This window comes from Amblyraja radiata, chromosome 1 (assembly GCF_010909765.2).
Source record: "Amblyraja radiata isolate CabotCenter1 chromosome 1, sAmbRad1.1.pri, whole genome shotgun sequence".
Taxonomy (NCBI): domain Eukaryota; kingdom Metazoa; phylum Chordata; class Chondrichthyes; order Rajiformes; family Rajidae; genus Amblyraja; species Amblyraja radiata.
In genome coordinates this window covers 76,571,389-76,590,429 of record NC_045956.1, presented here as the reverse complement: position 1 = coordinate 76,590,429, position 19,041 = coordinate 76,571,389, and the positions used below count along the sequence as shown (strand labels likewise).

The 19,041-nt window shown below is 39.2% G+C and overlaps 1 protein-coding gene across 1 annotated transcript in view; it reads left to right on the top strand.

Moving 5' to 3' along the window:
• The window catches only part of ccni (cyclin I), a 34,092-nt gene extending 17,069 nt beyond the window's left edge, over positions 1 to 17,023 (top strand). The window contains exons 3-7 of the mRNA XM_033024903.1: positions 463 to 597; positions 5,446 to 5,520; positions 7,198 to 7,338; positions 13,247 to 13,477; positions 15,385 to 17,023. Of these exons, the coding sequence (XP_032880794.1) occupies positions 463 to 597; positions 5,446 to 5,520; positions 7,198 to 7,338; positions 13,247 to 13,477; positions 15,385 to 15,834 (1,032 nt within the window). The 3' untranslated portion in view covers positions 15,835 to 17,023. The remainder of the gene's footprint in view (positions 1 to 462; positions 598 to 5,445; positions 5,521 to 7,197; positions 7,339 to 13,246; positions 13,478 to 15,384) is intronic.
• The last annotated feature ends 2,018 nt before the right edge of the window (positions 17,024 to 19,041 follow it).

Below are 19,041 nucleotides of genomic sequence, written 5' to 3'. Positions count from 1 at the left end.
AAAAAAAAAACGAAGATCTTAACAATATTTGTGGATGGAAAGCTTCAAATATTCTGTACCTCAAGAATGCTGCCTCTCCATTTTCCTCGATTCCCACTGTGTCCAAAAGTCTTTCAGTAGCAACGTTCAATACATTTTTAGCATCCATAACTCTCAGATGTAAATCCTTTGAATATTCCAATTCCCTGTGTGGATAAATATTGACAGTACAATTGATGGTAATTGTATTCATGCTGAATTTTACTCCTGTCAAATATTTATTTTCATTTGTGGCATGATTCACTTTCTGGCAATGTGGGTTCATTTCTGGTCTAAGATAGGATTGTGACACGATCCATTGTTACTTATACTTTCTTGTTTTATTTGAAACAATGTTTGGGGAATTTAGTTAAAGTAAAATAAGAATGTGATTTGTGAGCCTGTTGGAAGCCTTTTGACATCCAGTTTCATTTACCTCTGCAGGACACAGATGTCTCTCCAGCACAGCGGGATGAGGTGATTCAATGGCTGACTGAACTGAACAGCATATTTTACTTTTATCCAGAAACCCTTTCTCTTGCCATCACTATTTTGGACAGGTTTTTGGCTCTGATAAAGGTAAAGAACTAGTGTTAAATCTTGGATTTGTCATATAATTTTGTCAACACATGCAATGCTAATTAAAGCATTGATTGGTATCTCTGAGTGATCCAGTGCTAGCCTTGTGCTGCATTACTCTGCGATAGCATTAAGTTCTCTGAGCTCTGACGGACACATCTTTCCAGGGGGAATTGGCATTTCCTGACTTACATAGAGTTCGGTATGGTGGAATGTGGAACTTGGCTACTTGTGAACTAAACCCCCTTAGTAGAATCTTGGTTTGTCCGGGCTGTACTTGGTGTACCTAGTCAATCTCATTCATTGAGCTTAGTTATCCTTGTCAGACAATAAGATATGCCTACTTTTTTGGCCATCAGGGGCAGCATGGTGGCACAGCAGTAGAGTTGCTGCCTTGCAGCGCCAGAAACCCGGGTTCGATCCCGACGACAGGTGCTGTCTGTACAGAGTTTGTACGTTCACCCCGTGACCTGCGTGGGTTTTCTCCGAGATCTTCAGTTTCTTCCCACACTCCAAAGACATACAGGTTTGTAGGTTAATTGGCTTGGATTTGTATACATGGCATCAGTGTAAATTGTCCCTAGTGTGTGTAGGCTTGTGTTAATGTGTGAGGATCGCTGGTCGATGCGGACTTGGTGTGCCGAAGAGCTTGTTTCCACGCTGTATCTCTAAACTAAGCTAAACTAAGCATATAGCAATGATGACTGTTGTGTTGTGTTATCGGGCTTGGCCCATGCCAGCCAGGCAAAGGGAGTATCTGTTCCCACCACTCCAGTATTAAGTAATATTCACAGAATTTGAGGAAGGATTAAAAAAAATACCTGAAATAAATTAATATTTATAGAACTTATTTTGGGATGTCTTGAACGTTACGGCTAAAGTCTGTGTATTGACAGGGCTTCCCTGGCCTGAAAATTGTCAAAAATATAGGAGTTTTATTACTGTTAATAACTATCTAAATAAAACTGATCAGTTGCACCTTTTTATTATTGATAGTCTTAATCAAATTTACATATAAGTGGATTTTGTTTCTGAAAGAAGACAGCTTTTTTGACAGGGCCCCTTTCATTGTTTTCCAGTTGTCATCCATAATGGATATGGCTAATATTTTCCAGTTCATTCTTCCATTGGATTGGAAGCCATAAAATAATGTGCAATAAACATGTCATTCCTTCTGTCTGTTGTGGCAAAAAAATAGATTAAGAAAAACAGTGACCCTGAAATTGCACCAACCCTGTTCACGGGTGAAAGAGGTTTTCCAAGCTCTCATTTGGATGCTTTTGACCTTTTTTGTATGTAATATTGTTCATTTTAATTGTTTTTTTTTGTTTGATTTGAAATTTGTTGTTTGATTTGAAATTTTGTAGTTTTGAAACAGCTTAAATTTTTATACCCTTTTGATCAAGTTTATTTGACAGTCTTGCAAGTAGTGACTTGGAATCTGTGAATATTGTGTCACAAAGAATATTAAAGTAATTTTGTGGTATTTTAGGTTTATTTTTGATAACCATTCACTTTTAACATAAAAGGATTCAATCTGTGACCTTGTTTACTGGTGACAATTATGACATTTTAGGCACTGAGGCTGAAATTAAGTAATGCCAAAGGCTGCACTGAACTCAGAACTCAGTTGAAATATAATCTTAAAACTCTATCCAGACCCTATCCAATTTCAGATTTGGAATAGGTTCATCTATCTGAAATGTAGTTTTTGTAGTTATATCATCCTAGTGGCCATAGCAACAAGTTAATCCATGTTTTCTTCCATATTTTCCTCACAACATAAGTGAACATTTCAGCCATTGAGTTTATGTTAGCTCACATAACGATCCCACTCCTTTAGTTTCCCCTAGAACCTATTTACTCCACATTTGCATCAACATTTTCTAGAAATTCCATTTGCCTGTATTCTAGGGACAATTTACCATAGCCAAATATATTGGCAATTTACTTGGGTTTAACAATCCCATGGAGAATAGTTGTAGATTTAAACCAACTTGATTTTAGTTAGGGCTGCACCACAGTAAGGAATGTAGAAGAAGCAAAATATTCAGGTTTGGTATGTAACAAAACCAACAGAGATGACATGGTACTAAACATGGGGGCACAGTAAATAATGCTTCTCCCTCACAGGTTTGCCACTGCTCTTCGATGCTGTCTGTGTGGGGATTTCACATCTCTCTCTGGGTCATCTTAGATTTCCACCCACATTCAAAGACTCATGGGTTGGTTAGGTGGTTGTTCTAAATTGCCCTGATATTTTATGTGAGTGGTAAAATCTCAAGGGAGTTGATGGGAATGTGCGAAGAATAAAATTGGATTGGTGTAAAATAGGTGCTTGATGGTTAGCATGGACTTGGTGATCCGAAGGGCCCATTTACCTGATGTATGTCTGTAAGACTCTAAGATCTCTCACCATGGCTTTGAGCATTAACCTGGGCAAGTGGAAATGGTGGCAGTGGGATAGCGTATTGGGCAGCAGAGTTTTGATTGAGTGCAGTTTGGTGAAAGGACAAAAATGGACAGCAGTAAAAGTTCTAAATTGGTGCAAGGCTGATTGTTACTAAACTGAGAAGATTCAGAGTGATTCGGTACTCTTGAAAGGAAAAGGCAGATCCCCTATAGGGAGATAAAGAGTGGCTGTTATTTACGATCAAAATAACAATCTGAGACTGGAATGAGAAAATGTGTAAAAGTCTGGCTGAAGAGGGTGAAGATACGTGAATAGTCAAGAAAGATTTGTTGAGGGAAGGTTATGCCTGACAAATGTAATAGATTTTTTTGAATGTGAATAGGAGTGATGTTAAAGGTAGGGTGTTAGATGTCTTTTGGATGTTCGTAATGTGTTTCACAAAAATATACATTGGTGATTGATTAAGAAAATAAAAATCAAGGAAAGCTGCCAAGTTGAATTGAAAGTTGCAGAATGCAGAAGGTAATTTTTGCCTGGAATTTCAGTGACTGGAGGGCAATGAATGGTGGAGTTCTACACCATATTTAGGGCATAACAGTATATATATATATATATATATAAATAGACAAATAAATGGATGACCGACATATAATCTGGAAACTGAAAAACTGACCAGTAAAAAGTAAGTTTAAGAGATAGCACCTCAGATTGGCACAATGTGAGTGGTATGTTCTATGAGGATTATGCTGAAGTTAACAATTTACATAATTGGCCTCCTCCACTCAAATCATACCTAATTTCAGATAACTTCAAAGGGAGAGTTACTGAGTTTCATAGTTGGAAAAATGAAAATGTTTTCTGCTTAGATAATTGTGTAAATGGATAAAAGAGAACTGGGATTTCGGTGCACGAAAAGCAAAAGGTGTGTGCATTAATAAAAATGATGCTCATTATTAAGGACACTTCGGGGAAAGTACAAACCAAGCACTAGGTTTTTTTGAAAGGGAAAGAATTGAAAAGCACAGTTAATGTTGGACTACAGTTGCATTTCTTTGAATAGTTTTAATTTATAAAAATAGCTTGAGTGTGAGTAGGTGTTCATGTATGTATCCTTGCATGTGTGTTACATCTGTTCAGCAAAATCTGGTCTCCAATTATTCTGGACCTTCTTGATATTGAATCAAGATCTTGGAGGTGGAATCTGTGTGAAGGCTGATGTGCCACAACCCGTATTAAAAACAAAGTACGCAAGCATCTTCCAGTTTCCAACTGTAAAGGAGTTTTAAATTATTTGATGTGACAGACATATTATTTCTCCCAATTTGCACTGTAGTAAGTATCCAAATTCTTGGTCACTAACTGCAGTAGTTTGTATTTTTTGACATGTATTTCAGAAATAGACCTTTGGGCTTAGTGAGTCTGCACTGATTGTCATCCACGGACTCATTTGCACTAAACTAAGCATACATTAATCCCATGTTTTTCATTCTCCATGTTCAAGCCAGGAGAAACAATTTTCAACTGATCATTATGGGAGAAATAAACATATGGGACACTATGTTTTCAAAAAGGAACTGCAGATGCTGGAAAATCGAAGGTACACAAAAATGCAGGAGAAACTCAGCGGGTGCAGCAGCAGCATCTATGGAGCGAAGGAAATAGGTGAAGTTTCGGGCCGAAACCCTTCTTCAGTCCGAAGAAGGGTTTCGGCCCGAAACGTCACCTATTTCCTTCGCTCCATAGATGCTGCTGCTGCACCCGCTGAGTTTCTCCTGCATTTTTGTGTACCTTCGATTTTCCAGCATCTGCAGTTCCTGTTTTCAAAAAGGAACTGCAGATGCTGGAAAATCGAAGGTACACAAAAATGCAGGAGAAACTCAGCGGGTGCAGCAGCAGCATCTATGGAGCGAAGGAAATAGGTGAAGTTTCGGGCCGAAACCCTTCTTCAGTCCGAAGAAGGGTTTCGGCCCGAAACGTCACCTATTTCCTTCGCTCCATAGATGCTGCTGCTGCACCCGCTGAGTTTCTCCTGCATTTTTGTGTACCTTCGATTTTCCAGCATCTGCAGTTCCTTTTTGAAAACATAGTGTCCCATATGTTTATTTCTCCCATAATGATCAGTTGAAAATTGTTTCTCCTGGCTTGAACATGGAGAATGAAAAACATGGGATTAATGTATGCTTAGTTTAGTGCAAATGAGTCCGTGGATGACAATCAGTGCAGACTCACTAAGCCCAAAGGTCTATTTCTGAAATACATGTCAAAAAATACACCTATTTCCTTCGCTCCATAGATGCTGCTGTACCCGCTGAGTTTCTCCAGCATTTTTGTGTACCATATGGCACACTATGGTAGTTTGCTTGGAATTAAACTACTTAAATATGTTTCTTAATTTACTACTATGAATAATTAACTTTACACTATCTTATTTTTAGGCCCGTCCAAAATATCTGCGGTGCATAGCCATCAGTTGTTTCTTCTTGGCAGCTAAAACTAATGAAGAAGACGAGGTAGGTAAATAACTTTTTATAAGAGTAGAAAAAATGATGTTTGCTTTTGAGAACTTTTGAAAAGGAATCTTCCCATCAAAGCCTGACACCGTTTAAACAAATAATTGAACCATTAATTAATAACCATCTGAGGTGCACTGTAGTTGCCTTAGCTCTAGGAACCAGATTTGATCCTGAATTTGGGTGCTGTCAGCATAGAGTTTGTGTAATCTCCCCATGGACTTGTGGATTTTTGCGTCTTCCAAAGATGTGCTTGTAGATAAATTGGTGAAGGTAAATTGTCACAGTATAGGTAAGTTGCAAGACAATCGAAAAGGGAGTTGATGGCCATGTAAGAGAAAATGTATTGCAAAACTATAGGGAATGGAGGAGAAAGCAAATGGGACCGATGGGATTACTCTGGTAGTTACCATGTATCTGATGGGGATGGGTCACGTAAGTAATCTGTAACATGAAAACCAGTTTATTACATATTTGTGGTTTTATTTTTGATTTCTGTTCCGGTGACTATAACCTATTTAATCAATCAATCAATCAATCAAAACTTTATTGTCATTCAGAAGTACATCAATAAATGCAAATCTGTACGAAATTTCGTTGCATCTGGCTCCCCGTTCAACATAAAATAGCAAAAGGATAAAATGGATAAAAAGATAAAATAGATAATAATGGCGGCACATTACATGGCATTCAAGAGTCTGATGGCTTGGGGGAAGAAGCTGTTGCAAAACCTGGCCGTTCTACTCCTTGTACTACGATATATTTTGCCCAAGGGCAGCAGAGTGAACAGTCCATGATGGAGATGTGTGGGGTCCTTTATAATACTGTTGGCCTTAGACAAGCAACGTTTGCACACAATGTCCCCGATTGACAAAAGAGAAGTCCCGATGATTTTCCTCACCACTCTCTGCACGGACTTCCAGTCGGAGGCTTTACAGTCCCCAAACCAGACAGAGATGCAGCTGGTCAAAATGCTCTCTATGGTGCCCCTGTAGAAAGTGGTGAGGACGGGATGGGGGAGGTGAGCTCTTCTCATCCGGCGCAGAAAGTGCAACCGCTGCTGCGCTCTCTTAACTAGTGATACGATGTTCTGTGACCAGGTCAGACTGTTAGTGATCTACACCCCCAGGAACTTAGTGCTTCTGACCAACTCCACATCAATGTCATTAATGTGTAGTGGTGTGTGACTGTGCCGGTTTTTCCTGAAGTCAACGATGACCTCCTTTGTTTTGTCAACATTCAGGATCAGATTGTTCGTGTTGCACCAGTCCACCAGTTGTTTCATCTCCTCCCTGTAAGCCAGTTCATTGTCGTCCTGGATAAGGCCCACCACTGTTGTGTCATCTGCGTACTTCATGATGTGGTTTGTACTAAACCTGGCACAACAGTCGTGGGTCATCAGGGTAAACAGCAGTGGACTCGGGACGCAGCCCTAAGGGGAGCCGGTGCTCAGAGAGATGATGTTGGAGGTATTAAATGTAAGATGGTTCATTAAATTATATTTGGGCTTTTCGATAGACACGTGGAATTTACATTTCTGAAGTGGCTCAGATGTATAAGAACATGTTAAATGCTCGAATAGAATAGGAAAGTGGATTACAGATGCATCTGAGGAGTGGGTTGATGCAAATATTTTAACTTTTATTAGGGGTATATTCATGTATTTCTCCTTTACAGATCATTCCATCTTTGAAGGATATGGTAAAGAATAGCAACTGTGGTTGTTCGTCTGCAGATATTTTGCGAATGGAAAGGATTATACTGGATAAACTGAACTGGGATCTGCATACAGCAACACCTTTGGATTTCCTTCACATTGTAAATATATTTTTCTTAGAATTTCCTGTGGTTTTAGCAAACAGCATTAGAATATATACTCAAAACTCACATAGCTAAAGCATTGTGAGTTTTCTTAAAATATTTTGTGGTTGATTAGTGCTAGGTTTATTCATAAGGTCACCATTTTAATTTTTAGCTGATGTGGATATCACTGGGAAGGCAACATTTATTGGACCTCACTAATTGCTCTCGAGAAAGTAGTGGTAAATCACTGCTGCAGCTGGTCTGAATGTAATGCTAAAGGAAGTTCCAAGTTCCACTGAGCAGGGAAGGAACAATGTCATCCACAACAAAAAATCCCCATTTTGCACTTGTTTGAGGGGAAGGACATTAATGGAGTAGCTGAAGATGGCACTTCCCTGAGAAGCTGCAGCTGTGATATCTTGGGCTGGAGATGGTTAGGGTCCTACAAAATTATCTGATTAGGTATAGTAGGTGAAATTAAGAAACAGAGGACAGGTTTCAGGTGAAAGGGACTAGATTTAATAGGAACCTAAGGGGCAACTTGGAGAATCATGGGTATATGTAACAAGCTGTCAGACGAGGTAGTTGAGGCAGGTACTATAACAGCATTGAAAAGACACTAAGACAAGTACATGGATTATGGTTTCGATGAATATGGGACAAATGCATGCAATGGGACTAGCTTGCCTTAGATGGGGCATTGCCGTCGGCATGGATGGGTTAGGCCGAAGAGCCTATTTCCGTGGTGTATGGCTTTGACATAAATGTAATTTTTATGAAGTGAAAATCGTATTTGATAAAAACTTGAGTGTTTTGCGGCAGTGCTTAACAGGAAAGATGAGATAAAAAATAAAAAATGCAGGTGCTGGAAATCTAAAATATTTTTTAAAATGCTGGAAATACATGACGAAGCATCAACTGTTTATCTTACCATAGAAGCGGCCTGACTTGCTGAGTATTTCCTGCATTTTCTGATTTATTTTAGGAAATGGGGCTAAATTGTTGAAAGTAGTTTAAGTATATTTTTAAAAGGCAGTATATATGTACCACAAGAAAGGTTGTTGCATACAATGTGACTCGTGGGGTTGAGGCTGGGGTATTAGAATAGATAGATGATCGGTTAAAGGACAAGAAACAAGGATAAATGACAGTGTTCTGATTGGCAGTCTGTCATATTGGGTTACCCAGACTGCACTGCATCATTGGACATTCACAATCTGTATTAAATAATAAATGGAAGACCTACATGTTTGATGGTAGAAGGGTAGGTGGGCAAATGAGCAATAGGTAGATTTGTGAATGGACACAAGAACCAGATGCAAAAATTGAAAGTCATCTGTTTTAGTAGGAAGACAGAAAAATGAAATACTTTTAATGATGAAGAACTGATAAATAGAATCACAGAACAAGTGTAGCGTAGGTGGTCATTCAACCTATTTTGACTGTGCTAACAGATCAATTTACAATTCCCCCCACCCCCCACTAGCCATTTAACCTCGCACATTTTTCCTTGCCATGTATTTATACAATTTCCTTGAAGGCCACAATAGAACCTTCGTATAGAACCGCGCATTCCTGATTCTAACCACATTTTGCATTAAAATATTTTCTTCATGCCATTAGCAATTTAGTTCTCCTTCATTATTTCCATGGCGTCTAGTCCTCAATCCCTTCACCAACAGCTGCCATTTATATTAATTTGCATTTATACCAGTGACCTCTATCCAGACCCCTGTATTATTTTATATATTTCTCTATGGTCCCCTCAGTCTTTTCCAAAAAGAGTCAAAGCTTCTTCAATCTATCCTTGTAATTATAGTCCCTCGTCCCAGGAGCCACTCTTTTAAATCCCAAGTATGATCAAGTCCTTTAGAAAATGAGGTGATTAGAACTGAGAATAATAGTCAAATTGAGCACAGTGTTGTAGTGCAGAGGGATCATGGTTTTCTGGTTCATGAAACAGAAAAAATAAACAAAGGTAGTACTGCAACCAATTTTATAGACAAATCATAAGTTACCAGTTAATGCAAGGGGTAAGGAAATCTGGCTGGCATTATGCTAATTTGGGTGAGGTTGATTTCAGGTGAATGAGCAGTGATCTTTTGAAAGGAATTGCTATAATGAATGACTAGAGTCTACAAAGAATCTAGATCTAGGAAGCAAAATTGCAGAATATGGTCGCCTGGAATTTAGAATGTAAGAGCAGAAATTTAGTCATGCCATGTGGAACGTTTTTTAGGATGCTATGGCATTGAATTCATTGCTCCGATAAGGGGTGGCACCCTAGAGGAATCGAAAGATGTGGAGATCAAATAGGAAAAATAAATTTAATTTAGGAAGTTTGTTTTGTTAGTCAATCTTGGGAATCATTAGAAACCTCACTATCCAGGAGTAAAGATAATGGAACTTGAGCTGACTCCCAGAAATAACAGAACTATTGGGTGAATGAATGAGAGCCTGAAAGAAATGAGTGTATTGAAGTAATGAATGAGACTGAAAGCCCAGGGCCTTGTGATTGCATATTAGGGCTTGAAAGGGGTGAATTTGGAGAGTGGTTAATTTTGTTGTCATCAACCAAAACGCCACAGATCTTAAAATGGTCCCCACAGATTGGACGATAGCAAATATAAACTCTACTATTATATGGGAGGGAGAGAGAATGCAAGAATCAATAGCAGGAAAATAACAGAGTCTATTATTAAAGAAATGGTAACTGGACACAAAAATGATTGGATTGGACAGAGTAAACATGGCTTTGTGGAAGGGAAATCGGATTTCAGAAATCTGTTGGTTTTGTTTTTGAGGTGGTAATTAGCAGGATTAGGGGAAACCAGTAGTGGCTAGTATACTTTGGATTTTCAGATAGCGTCCCGGCACCTCTTAAGAAGTTAAACATCATTGTTTTGTGTTCTGGCCACATGATACACGTTTATCAAAGGTCGTCTTCTTATCGAGTCCACACACAAGATTAGAAGTTGTGCAGCCAGAGCATCGGCATCTCAGCATCTACATACAATGGTGTCTGTCTTGTCACTTCTTGTGCGGGGTGGTGGAAAGGTTGGTGGAAATAGGTCGCTCTTTCCTTGACCCCATTTATCATACCAGCACCTTTTTGTCCACAAAAGAGCACTGGTCCCCAATAATATGCCACACTATCTCAACAGTACAAATTTAGAACACATGAGAATGGGGATAGTATCCTGACACTTATTGATTAAGTATTGATTAATAGACAGTACAAATGAGTGGGTTATTTTTGGTTGGGATGCTTTGATCGGCAGGGTGCTGCAGGATAAAGTGCTGAGGCCCCAGCTAATCAGACTATAATAATTTGGATAAGGCGGACTAAATGTAGTTTGGGTATGAGGAGAATGTGAATAGCCTAAGTGCATGGCCAAGGACACGACAGATGGGATATAGTGCAGCAAGGAAAGGTGGTTTGAAGAAATACGTTGTCAGGAAAAAAAAGTTTATTAATAGGTGAAAGATTAAAAAATATTGGTATTCACAGACACCAGTATGTTCTTGCTCAAAAAAGGCTGCGGGGAAAATCTGGCAATAACAGCCTTGAACCTAATTTAAGTATTGGAAAAAATCTGAGAGACAGGATTAGAGATCACTTGAAAAGGCAAGGACTAATTGGAGATACCCAGCATGGTTTTGTCATGGGCAGATCTTGGTTTGACTAACGTGATTTAGCTTTCTGAGGAGATAACAAAGTGTATTGATAAGGATAATGGAGTAGACATGGTTTACTTGGCAATAAGGATTTTGAGACCTGTCCTCTTATGTGAGACTAGTTCAAAAGAGTCGGGCCCCATGGGATCGGGGGCACATTGGTAAATTAGGTCCAAACTTGGCTGGGCAATAGGAGACGAAGATAGTAGAAGGTTGTTTTTGTGATTGGATGCCTGTCACTGGTGGGGTTCCACGTGACCAGTGCTATTTATGATATATTTGTGTATGTAAATGATTTGGATGTGGATATAGGAGGTGTGATCAGTAAATTTGCAGATGTCTTGAAGATTGGTGAAGTATGCAGGGTAGTCTTGAGCTACAGTGTGATAATGATGTGTTAATGAGATGTGTTGAGAAATAGATGGAATTTAATCCAGATAAGTATGAGGTAATGCACTTTGGGAGTACTAATAAGTCTGAGGCATAACCATGCACAGTAGAACACGGAGTGATTTAAGGATCATTAAGTCCAAAATCTTTGAAGGTGGCAGCAGCACAGGTCGATAAGGTGGTTTTTGATTAAATGGGTACAAGCCTTCATTAATCAGGGCATTCAATACAAGAACAGGGAGGTTATGCTCTAACTTTGTAAAACATTGGTCAGACCTCAGGTGGGGTATTGTGTGCATTTCTGGTCACCACCCTATAGGAAGCGTATGTAGTGTTGGAGAGGTTACAGAAAAGTCATCAGGACATTTTATTTTTAGTCCAGGAAGGAGTGTTTTAGTTATGAGAGGGAAGGTGAGTTTTCCTTGATGCATGTGGTTAAAACAGAACATGATAAAGCTATGCAAAATTGAGAGGTATAGACAGGGTAGATGAAAGAAAACTTAAAGGTGAATAAAACAAGAGGATGTGGAATTAAGGTAAGGGGTAAGAGATTTGGAAGGATTTGAGGGGGACCTTTTTCACTCAGAGTGATTAGCATGTATTGAGGAAGAGAGTGGAAGCAGAGTCACTGAGAGTGTTTAAGAGGTGTCTAGATGGCAACTTGAATCGCCATGGCATTGAAGGCCATGGGCTAAGTGCTGGAAAATGGGATTAACGCGGGTGCTTGAATTTAGTGGTCAAATAATTAGTTTCAATGCTGTATAGCTATGACTAAGAATCACCAGAAGTTTAACATGCAAGTACAGCAACCAATAGGAAGGTGAATAATATGTCAGCATGTATTGCAAGAGGATTTGTGTGCAAGAGCCATGTTTAGACTGCAGCTGTAATATAATGTACACACCTGGTTCCCCTACCGGTCGGTGTACACATACAATAAAATGACTGCATCAGAGGATCATGAGAATTATTCCTTGGATGGGGAAATTTGTGCTTTGAGGAGAAATTATGGATACCGGGTTTAATCTCTAGATTTCTGAAGGATGATAATGATCTGATTGAAATATACACAATTCTTGCAGTACTTGCAGGGTTGATGCGGGGATATTTCTCCTGGCTGGAGTCATGGCTTCAGTTGGCCCATTCAGGACTGTAACGTGTCTCGTTATTCATACGGAGGAGAACCTAAAGAACCCCTCCACCCAATGTGCTGCAGAGGCACACTGCACTGGGATATTCAAGGCAGCTCAGTTGATTTTTGGTCATTAATGGAATCGACCAATTGAGGTTAATGCAGGACTGTTACATAGTTGAAAGAACAGTCATGATTTTATGGCAAAGCTTTGACAAGGGACTGAATGGCCTATTCCTGCTTCTGTTTCCTCATGTAGGAAAATATGTAATTGGATACCTTCATGACAGTGAAGTGACTTCTGGTTAAAGTCTGCATGGATATCGGGTGAAAATAAATTTAGTTTACTGCAGACATCTATAATGAAGCTTTCTGACCAACCAGCTTGCTAGCATTTGGCTAGGCTTACACAAGGTGCTAATTTAATCAAGACTCACTGTGATAGAAGACCAGTACATGAAGAAGTCGGTGCTTTCAGGAGAGGTGAATGGAAGATTTGCAAAGCACTGAGGAAACAAAATGTAATTAACAGAAGTTGGGCATGACTGTTAACCAAAGATGCAAGAATGGGCATTACAGATAGCAAGATGGAAAACAATTGCATAGTAAGGATTGAAATGTTTATTTGAAACCTGGGAATCTTTAAAGTTTTTATTTTTGATCATCTTCGTTAAAACATTTTCATTAATTAAAATGAATCGTGATTCTTTTGAATTTTTGTAGTTTCATGCTATGCTGATGTCCAGCCGTCCTCAGTTGCTCAACAACCAGCTGAAGATGAACCCAACCCGACATATTGCACTCCTTACCAGGCAGCTACAGCAATGTGTGGCCTGTCACCAGCTTCTGCAATTCAAGGGCTCTACACTTGCACTGGCCATCATCAGCCTCAAGCTGGAAACATCAATTCCTGATTGGCTAGCTCTCACTATTGATCTGATGAAAAAAGCAAAGGTATGATATACCAGCTATGTTTATTTTGGGGATGTCCAGTTTAAAAAAAAATAGCATGTGTGCATAATGTAAACATGTTTTTTATGTTATTTAGACTGATAATCAATAACTGCACATTCCTGGTTGATTTATAAATTTGTCTCAGTAGCTGCAGCAATATTTTGCTCTGTAGCTGCAGTCAGCATCGGTAGAAAATGAGGATGAACATAAGTTGTTCGCAGCAGGCTCATAATGTAGAAAAAAAAACACATTTTTATATTAACATTGCATATTATGGCTGCTGAGAACATTTCAAATACCCATTGAACAACTTTGGATTTTATGTTTTGATTTTCTTCGAACAACAAAGAAGAACAGGTCCACCAACGATTTTCCGGCACCAGGAGTTCAGAGTCTTGCCAGATTATCCATTTTGCTGGACCAACAGTACTAATTCAGGCATTGGACCCTCTTCATGAAGCTGTGGGGGGAAGAGCATCCGTGGAAAACTTTGGGGAGGGCGGTGTCATCAGCCATGAACTGGACTCTGCCAACTTGCATTCATTTTCCAGACACATGTTATTTACTTGTGCATAAGGAGAGCAGCAAAGTCCCAGTACTACTCTGAAATTCTCCTTGGAAAGGTCAAATTTTTATACAGATTTTGACCTTTGAGATTGTGCATAATTTCTTAATATCAATAATACCTTCTCAAAACATAGTAGTTATGATGAATGGATTAGTGGAATAATCATGCAAACATTAAGATATCCAAATTGTGGGCTGGACATAGCAGTTTGGGTGAATGTTCCTGACCCCTGGGAAGTAACATTGGCAGTGACAAAGCACAGACTGCTAGTTTCCTCTCCTGGGCGATGATGAAGGGGGAGAATGGTGTGTGTATATCGTGGGTTAGACGTGGCTGCAGGTGAGGAAGCTTGCATGGAATGACTTGGCCATGGTTGACAAGGTCTGAGACTGAATGGTGTCAAGATCCTGAGTTGGAATGGCTGACAAAAGGCGACCCAGTGCCACCCGAGAATGTAGGGCTTACTTCTTCCGTTTGCTCCCATTGATTCATGTCCAGATCATCGCTTGTGTTTGGCTCCGTCGCAGCAAATTGTGCCATGGATAGTCACATCATTACCCACAAACTGGTTTAGTGCATGTTTGTGACTTTTATTCTAACATCCCTTTCCAGTCCAGAAAAAAATCACCCATCCAAGAGGGTTTATCAGTACTGATAACCTACTTACACCAGACTTACTCTGCATTCGCAAGAGGATATCGACTTTTTAGAGATACAAGGAACTAATAAAAGATTTTATTAATATGAATCCTCGGCTATTCATTCGGAATAGTTTGTGTTTACTTGTGCGATCCTTGTTCCCCAAGCTGGGAAAAGCGATGTCTTTATAGGTGTAGAAAGATGGCACCGATGTCAGAGATGTGGAAACGTTCTTCCCTCCACCGACGCAGATTAGCTGAACCTTCCATCTACGATTATACTGAGATGCTCTGTCCGAAGGGAATGGCGCATTTGACCAATGTGATTTGCACTGGAGCTCGGGCTTATCACACAGCATAAATGTACATTTTTAATTACTACTTGTAGAACCAAATTGACCATATAGTATATAATAGTCACATTTTCTCCCGATTAAAGGAGGTGTGTTGGAAAATTGGTGGTGGACTTGTATTTTAGTGTGAAATGTTCATTGCTTCAAATGTCAGGTAGTCTATCTCTTGAACCTATTGGAAGAGAACATTTTGAGAGCTTGAACGCAATTAATCATGTAACAATATTGTAATTTCATTATCTGGGACGGTTTTAAAATACTCAATTAATGATGAGTGTTCAGTACAACTTGCATGTTTTTTCACATATTCGAATCTTTCAGTAACACCACTTTTTTGTACGTTTTCAGATTGATAGCTTACAGTTAATTCGATGTCGAGAGCTTGCGGCGCGACACCTTTCCACACTTCTGCCTTCTCAACCACCCAACGCAGTGTACATCTACAACCCCTGCAAGCAAACCGTGGTCTCGTGTGGTAGGGGAGTGCTTAAGCTTTATTCCTCCCCTACCACAGAGCCAGAGATTATCAAGGACACCACCAAAAGAATTGGCAGTACAGCAGCACCGCACCGACGCCTGCCTGCTTCATCCAACTGCAAGCAAGCCTCGGCAAAACGTAAAGTGGAGGAAATGGATGTAGATGACTTCTATGATGGGATAAAACGTTTGTATAATGAGGAGAGCAGTCAAGAAGTTGTGGGTATGGATGCTGTAACCTCTAGTTGTAGCACAAATCTGCAGATTAAAGAGGGTAGTATCTCCCCATGTCCTCCACTTCATCCTGTTACAGTCATTTAACTGGGCAGCGATAAAAGTTTACGTCTGAAACTGCCGTAACACGAAGCAGATTTATTGAAGGGCATACCTTACCAGGCTGAAATGAAGTGAGCCAAACATTTTCATGCTGCTAATTTTAGTCTAACCATTTATTCAAGCACTCGTTAAAAGTATTAAAAAAATGATATTAAAAAAATTAAAAGACCCAAAAACTGGAACAAAAAAAGTTGTAGCAATTTTAAACTGTTTTATCTCTTGTGTTGTCAGTATAATTGCATCCATTTCCAAATCTTGAAATCTGTTGTGTCATCTGTTCCCTCTGCAAGTCCACAATTAACTGTGTGACATTCAATTTCATAAATTGTTGCTTACTGTCTCATTTTGACTTGTAGTTCCTTGTGCTTATAGATATGTTTGATGTGCATGTTGTCTTCTACATCCTGAGCCTTTTTGGAAAGGAGAGCTTACGGAGCTTTTCTGAGATATAATGTTAAACAAAATTTGTCAAGCAAATACATATTCTTGGGTGGCTAACAAACTGCAAACTTCCCAAAGAGCTGAATTGTGCGGAAGTTTTGGTTATGCACAAGAACTTTTAATACTGAAAGGCCGTGCTAATTTGTTTTATAATGGAACCAGCACTTTTGAGAGTTTTATTTCTGATGATTTGGAAGATGTACTGTTCTTTTGGATCTGAAGTCAGTTTTTTAAAGGAGGATGTCATTGATTTTATGTGAATTCTGTATTTTATAAATTAATGCTAGAATCAGATAACTGAAGTGGTGTACCACTGTTTAGAATATGCCTATTTATTTGTATTTTAATTGAGTTGTACCATTTTAGGGAAACCATGAACTTGCCATAGATGTGCATCAGTTTTGCTTACACACAATTCTGAGCTTTATAAGTTTTATATTGAAAAATGCAAACAGTTCACATCACAGTGGATTGATTGGATTACCAGGAATTCACATAAGATCAATAATGATTCTATAGGGGCAGTTACTTAAAGTTACACTTTCTTTAGCTCCACCATGCATTAATTGATCCTGGAAACTGTTGTTTATTTTTCATACTTATCTCTTAAATCATCTGACCTGATGGGCACAGTGCTCTCTCCACAGTCTGAAAAAGGTATTGCATACTTTGAAGAACTGCAGTTGTACTGCTGAGGTGCTTCTGGCAGCAATAAAATTTGTCCTTGACCAAATCTAGTGTTTTAGATTGCTCCTTCTTGCATACAGAAAATAGTTTACAGATCGTTCACAACTGTTAGGCAAATGCTTTATATTATGCAGGTTGTTTTTAGAGGAAATGCACCAAGCTGTTAAACTATTTGTCATAGCAACTGGATTGTAAACTTGCAAGAATGGCACCTGTAACTTGCTACTGTATTTTCTTGAGTCCTGGCAACATCCTACACTTTTCTATCGCAGGGTCATAACTGAACATAATACCACCAGTATGGGAGCACCAACATATTTTACAATTGTCACATAATATCGTAACTTCTTTACATCTTGACTGATGAGGGCCACATTGCCAAAGACTGTCTTCACCACCCTATCTGTGACGCCACTTTTAGGAAACAATGTACTCGTATTCCCAGATCCCTCTGCTCTACAATACTCCCTGGGGCCCTGGTTTGACTTCCTGAAATGTCATATCTCTCACTTATCTGAATTAAATTTCACTTGCCAATCCTTGGCCCACCTGATCCAGATCTTGCTGTAATTCTTAAACTATCTTCACAGTCTATGATGCCCAACTATTTCAGTGCCATCTACAAACTTACTAATCATGCCTTGTGCCTTTTTATCAAAAATCATTGATATAGATGACAAACAGCAATGGGCCGAGTACCAATTCCTGAGGTACACTACAGGCCTCCAGTTCAAAAAACTTTCACCTCTGCTTCTTACAGTGAAGCCAACTGTATCAAGTTAGCTGGATCTCAAGTGATTCAACCTTTAAGAGTAGCCTACTGTGCAGACCTTGAAATAGATTACAATCCTGCTTAATCAACTTCATCTTCACATGGTTACAACTTCAAACGCCAAAATCAAATTTGTGAGACACGATCTCCAGTGCAAAATTATACTGACTATTCCTAATGAATCCCTGTACCCAAACATGCCATGCCTTATCCCTCAATATTCTCTCCAGGAACTTTACTATCACAGATGTTAAGGTTACCTACATACATAGCGATATGTTGCAACATAATGTGTTGAGCTTGCGCAAAGCTTCCTTGGAAATGGGCTCAGAGATGTCAACCATTCTTAAACAGCTCCTTTAAGGAGCTGATACACCTTTTAGGTAAGAACATTTACTTCAACACAGGAGTAAAAAAAAATAGGGATAGAGCAAAAGCTTCAGTGCCACCTATAAGATGAAGGTCCTGTGTCTGAAAAATGTAAATGTGTCTTTTTACAATACTGCACACAAAAATGTGATATATGGGGTCAAATTTCAAATTCCTTCAAAAAAGTTGACAAGCACTTTATTCGGTTCGTGGCTAACATAGTATCAACAACAAATATAAGAAAAGATAGCATATTGATGGCAAGTTTCCGAAAATAGCATCAGAAGACACAAATACATTATGTGTAACGGTTGTTGCGTGGTGTCCACCAGTGACCTGGTAGGCGCAGTAAGTACACGTATTTCTTATTCCTTTCTATGTTTATGCACACCATATGGAACAATAAAATTGCAAACACCGTCTCTACTTCATTCACCTGATCATGTCGTAGAATACTGCATCCATCTGAGTGGACACTGCAACACGCGTTACACATCATACAGACAAACGTGCGGTGGACATTAAAAGGTTTGGTCCCAGAAAACGAACGCTACATTATTAGCAAAAACCAAACATTTTCACCAATGTGATCTAAACAGTACATTACCTTGGGATTTGAGCTATATCGATGGCCGATGTTTCGTCAGATCGTTTGATTTGGGCTGATTTTTTAGTAAGTTAAATGTCTCTGTAACTGTCGTTGTGGAGCTTCCCGAAGTTGACACGAAGGAATGAAGTTAGCGACTTGGTCCGTATGACAGGTAAACAACAGACAGTGTGCTGCCAAATTGAAGATTGGCTCAGTTTCTTAGGTTTGATGACCGATTTATGTCCACATATTTTTAAATTGATTTTAAGAAGTCGGAAAATATATCGTAAACGGTCTTTGCGTTTTTGACACGACGATGTTTGTGATATAATAA